Source organism: Lutra lutra, chromosome 12 (assembly GCF_902655055.1).
Source record: "Lutra lutra chromosome 12, mLutLut1.2, whole genome shotgun sequence".
Lineage (NCBI taxonomy): Eukaryota > Metazoa > Chordata > Mammalia > Carnivora > Mustelidae > Lutra > Lutra lutra.
This window is the reverse complement of record NC_062289.1, coordinates 2,447,588-2,453,587: the sequence shown is the minus strand read 5'-3', so window position 1 is coordinate 2,453,587 and position 6,000 is coordinate 2,447,588. Positions and strand designations below refer to the sequence as shown.

Here is a 6,000-nt window from a genome sequence, read left to right as displayed (position 1 = left end):
GCATGGGGGCCGCCCCCACTATGCTCACAGGTGCAGAAGTTCCCTCCCTGCTGCTGCGGAGACAGAAGGGAACCAGGACTTGTTAAAAGCAAGAGAAAACAAAGATTTTGGCTTATCTTTTTTGAAACAAAATTGTTGTCACCCAAAACAACGACACAGAATTTCCCAAATCCCTCATGGCTGTCCATGGCTTTGCGTGGCAAAGAGTAGTTTCCCCGAGTTTCTTTAGCTCACGTGAACAGGTGTTTCCTCTCGTGAAGACAATGTAATGCAAATACGCTTTAAAAGATTGTGTAAAAACAAAATGAAAAATCTTTTCCTGGTGACATAGCGAATCAGGGCCCTCACTATGGCCTCTAGTCCACTCTCCCTTATTGATGCGAAAGCCACTGGGTACCAGCCCTCGCCCCGCCCCTGACGGCACAGCCCACACCCGTGTCACCTCTGAGATGCGACCTCTCATCTTCGTGTCGCTGGGGCCCGCGTTCTGCAGACCAGAACAAAGATAAAAGAAGACACCACACAAGGATCATTAAAAGTTTATTATTTTATTTCGATATCGACCGACGGTGTGTCGTTTCCACGAGGCCCCCACCATCACTGTGCTCGCTGTCTGGGGTGGCCGCACACAAAGATCCCTCGGCCGACAGTCAGCTCGAAGACGTAGAGTGTGTGTGTGTGCGTGCGTGTGTGTGCGTGTGTGTCATGAAATGTGGAGGTTTCATTTCTGAAATTTTGTTCCTTGTTCCCCCGTAACCCTCTCATCACTGAGGCTATGGGTTAATAGACATTACATTGCGCCCACACCGGGCATCGGAATTAGGACGGGGTTACGTTGGTGCGCTGACTATTCCTCATCTTCGTTCTAAGGGAGGATGACGCCGGTGTGGCTCCTTGGAAGGCCTCTAAGACGTAGCTAAAATCAAACGGTGGGTCAGTGTGTTATGAGGGGAGCACAGGAAAGGTGAGCTTGAGTTAGAAAAGACACGATTTAGAGGAGCCCCCGTCTCTGCTCGCAGGGCCGGCCAGGCCCGGGCCCCCGACGTCCGGCCCCGCCACTCGGGACGCGGGCTCTCCGAAGCCCGTGGCCACGCGCGTCCGTGTCGGGATGCCAGCTGACGGAGGTTATCTGTCCACCGAGGGTTAGTATCTGCCTGCGCACTGCCGTGAGGAGCACCGCCGGTCACCTCCCACAGTGACCAGGGTGACGCCACAAGGCCACCCGGAAAACTTCTCCAGTCCCACTCTGAGACGAGCGTCTCCCTGGACCCTCCTGCTGGGCTCAGGGGGAAACAGGCTGTTCGTAGAAGCCGCTCTGGCTCCCTCCGTGCCATCACCTAATTTCCAAGAAGATCCTGTTTCCCGTTGGGGCCGTGGCCCAGCCCAGCTCTGCCTCCTTGTCCCCTTGCAACCGCGCCTGAGACCCGCCAACCGGGTGTGGTGGGCAGCCGCCGCCTGTAGGCGCCCTCTGCGCCCACCACATGGGACTCTCCCAGCTACCCGCCCGCACTGCACGTACTGAAAGCCCCTGTGCCGCTCCTGACTGCTCATCCTGGAGGGAGAGTGAGTGTGTGTTAGGAGGTGAGCCGGGGTCGGGGAGAGAAACCAAAGGAAACAAAGGAAGCTCGGATCAGCAGTCCTCACCGCCCCGCACGCATCCCTGTGTCCACAGCGGCGTCACACGGCAGCACCTGCGAAGCCTGGGGAAGCTGAGTCAGCAAAGCCAGTCCGAGGGAGGAAGGTGAGCTCGGAGGTGCGTCCGTGCCCCGGCACCGCCAGCGTCCGGGCCACGCTGGGCGGAGGGGGCTCCAGGCACGCGCTCTCTTCGGACACAAAGTCACCGCTGACCGTCTGTCTGCGTCTCCTCCGCTCGGCTGATGGCCAGAACCGCAGGGCGCAGAGTGCCTGGCCCACCGTGTGCGCAGCTCAACGGGCATTAGGCAGGGTGTTTGCTACACGTGGGGAGCGGATGTGGACGGTATTAAATTCGTAAGGTAGTTGTATTAAGAAGCTGAGGACAGGATTCGGGGACCCCAGGGGAGGGCTTCAGCGTCTCGCCATGGGGGATCCGGAACGACTGTCTCTTCCTCCCTGAGAAGAGGAAACACACAATTAGACGACGTGCGTGGGGCCAGGGCCTCCGCTCCTGAGCCAGGATCCCGCAGCGGGAACCCCGCTCGCGGACCATCTCGCCTGGCTCTGAGGCTGGGGCTCTGGTTGCACGTGTCCCAGCACTCTGAGCGCGAACTCGCCCGGTGTGTCGGGACCCTCGGAGAAGCTCCCGGGCCACCTGCCCAGGACCCAGAAAGCCAGCACCCACGTCACGTATGGGGGGCCGAGACCAAGAGGCCCCCGGAAGCAAGGTACCTGTGAAAGCACATGTCACCACTTGCCACCTGCGCCCTGGACACCGCCCCGGTCTCAGCGCAGCCGCCACCCTGCGCAGTGAGCTGGGTGTCGGAAGCCTGGTGCTGGCGACGCCCCCTCCTGTGCCCGTGCACAGAGGGAGACCACAGCTCGGATCTGTCGGGTTTCCAGAAGACCCTTTACATTGTTCAACAACTGCTTTGTGGGGTGTTAGTTTCCTCGGTGAGAACATTTACGGGACTCCAGCCCCTGGAGTACCTGGCGAGCCCCCAGGAGCAGCGGGGCCGACGGCCCGGCTGGCCTTCCACAAGCCGGCCCTCAGTGCTGCCCTCCGGGGGAGCCCAGCGCAAGTCTGCACGAGCCTCCCCGCCTTCTGAGCCCCCCAAAATCCACCTGCGTGGCTCCCTGGCAAGTGCAGTCTCATTCTGAAAAGGGGCGGACCCCCTGCTTCCTAGAACAGAGGGCGTCCACCCTCCATCCTGTGCAGCACAGTCCCGTGAGACAGCATTTCACCTCCCGGGGCTCCGTCTGAGCGCAGGACAATGATGGGCATCCGGTGTTATTTCTATGACTGTGCCTGCTCCTGGCAAGTCCCCACCATGGTGGAAGGAGACGCCAGCCCGGGAGGCGGGGTGCTTATTGTCCCTGTTTTCTAGTCCAAGGAGCCAGAGCACAGCCCCGTTGAGTGATGCCCCATGGCCATGCGGCCAGAGGCGGAGTCAGGGTTCCACCCAGCAGCCCTGCTGGGCGGGTCTCATGCTCTCCTCCCTGCCAGGTTCTCCGCACATTCGAGCAGGTCGATGCCAGCAGCAGGTTGGCCCCAGGCTCAGCTGAGTGGACGGGCTGGACCACGAGCAGGAGGTCGGCCTGAGGCCGCGTCTGGGGTAGGAAGAAAGGGGACCCGCGGGAAGGCCGTGCGTTCCGTCCCTGCCTTCCCCACCCCTGTGTGGGAAACTCTCAGCTGTGCATTTGCAAAGAAGAAACTGGTAATATTTCGATGCAGTTCCCTAATGATTCAGAGAAATGCAGGGTCTCCAAGCAGTTCCCAGCCCATGGGGTGGACCATCTGCGGTACTCCCCCTTGAGTACTGGGGAACCTCCGTCCACACTCACTGCCTTGGAGCCCTTCTCGCCTCTGGAGGGAGTTTTCAATTGACGGTACCATGTGCGTGGGCTCACTCAGCCCTGCGACCGTGGCTGGCCAGTTCGTGGACATTCGTGTAGTAAAATCTCATGAAAGCCACAGTCACTGAATTTGATAAGCTGAAGCTTCCCTTGAACCCCACGGAAGCTTTACAATTTCTAAACTACTTTGTACAAACAGACATGTAGGAATACACGGAACCGAGTGAAAACGAATGGACCTCACAGGCTTGTGTCTGTCGCCCACGATGAACACGCTGGACAGGGACGTGGCTGGTCCGCTTGACCCGCAAGCTTCTCGCGTAGGCCGGGCAAGATCAGCACACATGACCCCATGATTACTGGGGTCACAGACCCAACTATTCCACCATAAATGGTAAGACCGTGATGTGTTAGGGGGCTGATTAGAAAGCGCCCTCATGCAGATTAGAGATCTCCTGTCAAGGGTGACTGGGGCTGCGGGGCCTCGTGCATGGCTGCCTGAGGCTGAGCCCGAACTGGGGGAGACCAGGAGCCTGCAGAAGGCACAGGTCCTGCCTTCCGGCAGCCGGATCTCTAGCATGATACCACCAAGCCGCACACAGCAGAGCCTTTTAGTGTTAAATCAGGTTGTCTACTGTGACCCCAGCGGGTGGTCTGAGGACGGGGGGAGCCGAGGGGATGCTCCTGTTCTCATCTGTAACCCAGAACCCCTAGACGTGCAATTTCCATGGAAACGCACGGCTCCCCCAGGATGTGCCCGCCGGCCTGAAGACAAGTGGTGATGAAGCTTTCACGGGGGCAGTAAGAATCCACGACGTGTCTATCTGCGGGGCTGGGACACCAGCCAGCGGACAGGCTGTGCGGCTGTGCCCACGCTAACATCCCTCCTACTGGGGTGTCTCGTCTTTCTCCGCCTGCAGCGATGTCAAACCCTCCCCCAGGAAGGACAAACAGGCAATTCCTCATGAGTTACTTTCTCCGGACAGGGGGCTGCGGGCACCCTGGGGCCTTACGCCTTCGCTGATGCCTTTCCTGCCCTAACACAGGAACCCTGCCCTGTACGTGCTGGCGTCTGTCTCCCGATGGCGCTTCTTGAGGGCAGAGAGGGAGCCGGTCCTGGGCACCTTGCAGGGAACCGTGGCTGTTGTTAGGTACTTGCTCTCTGGCCACGAGGCACGGAAGCCTGCGGCCTCGTGTGGATTCACGGGAAGGGGAAACAGCCGCTCGGTCGTTACTCTAATGAGGAAGTACGTGGGAACGTGACTCAGACAGCGGTGCCCGTGGCAGTCCGCTGTGGGCGCCCCGTCCAGTGATGCACGGCACTCCCTCGTGTCTCAAGTCAGCCTGGGGACTGTCCTGGGCTGTCGGAAGGTGCAATGTGTCCCCATGGGGCGTGGAGCGACCCTGTCCCCTTCCAGCTGTGAGCCCCGAGGTGTGGGCTCTTGCAGGGACCTTGGGTCCACTGCCAAGACCCCAGAGGGGAGGCTGCAGGAGCCCCAGCCCCATCTAGGCTGGTCTCTGCCGGGGACGCACGGCTAGCCTTTCAGTGTGAACACCATGTTGTCCGGTGTCAGAGGACCCACGTGATGCAGCCCTCTGGGGGTCCCAGGGCCTTCTGTGTGGGGGACCCCTTCCCTGTCTGACCGGTCTCTTCCGGGGCCTCTGCTTCCTCCAGTCTGGGCTTGCCCCCAGCTGTGTGACCGGTTCCTCGACCCTGGCCCACGAGGCCTTATCTGGCCCTCCCCAGAGCTATGGGCAGCCATCCAGGGGACCCTGCCTTGTCCCAGGGCACTCATTCCAACCACGTTCTGTCCCCCACCACGAGAACATGCTCTCTACACGCCCCCCCCCCCCCAAAGAGCACGCGGTGAGGCACGGCAAGCACCCATCCACGGAGTGAGCCTGACCGCAGACGGACAGGGCCCGGGGGCAGCCACAGGCCTCTGACCGTGAGCACCGCCAGCCTGGGCTCTCAGCTTGCCAACGTGCCCCTATGTCCATCTGAGGCCTCTGCCCCCGGGGATGGCGGCTGCTTGTGGGCGGCCCCGTGCCCGAGGCTGTCGGGCATCCGGGGTCCAGGCAGTTACAGCCCCGGAGGACGGCGTCCCGCAGGCCCTATGCCAGAGCTGGGGGGGAGGCCTGGGATCCCTGTGGGTTCCCTGGCCTGCGAGTGTACAGGAATGAACGGAGGCCAGTGGGCCCCTCCGCATACCGCAAACCCAACCTTGGGCTCGACCAGAGCCGAGATGGGCGGCTGTGGGGCTTTCTGAGGCTCTGCTGCACTTCAGGACTGTCCGAGTCCAGCCAGAAGCCAGAGGGCCCACCCCACCTGCTGTCCTCACGCTGCCTTCTCACGCCCTGTCCAGGTGCCCGGGCCCTGCCAAGCTCACACCTGACCATGGCCCCGGGGCCAGTGACCACAGTGTCCATATCAGGCAGCCCCCGTGGGTTCTCGGGACCTCTGGCCGCCTGATCACTGACCTCCCCCGGCCCCTCGGCTCCTGCTCC

The 6,000-nt window shown here is 61.1% G+C and overlaps 1 protein-coding gene across 6 annotated transcripts in view; it reads right to left on the bottom strand.

Annotated features, from left to right (window-relative positions):
• Positions 1 to 528: 528 nt before the first annotated feature.
• Positions 529 to 6,000, bottom strand: part of MBP (myelin basic protein) — a 103,319-nt gene continuing 97,847 nt past the window's right edge. For all 6 annotated transcript variants that reach the window (XM_047696290.1, XM_047696295.1, XM_047696292.1 and 3 more), the window contains one exon: positions 529 to 2,091. In XM_047696290.1, the coding sequence (XP_047552246.1) occupies positions 2,047 to 2,091 (45 nt within the window). In that variant the 3' untranslated portion in view covers positions 529 to 2,046. The remainder of the gene's footprint in view (positions 2,092 to 6,000) is intronic.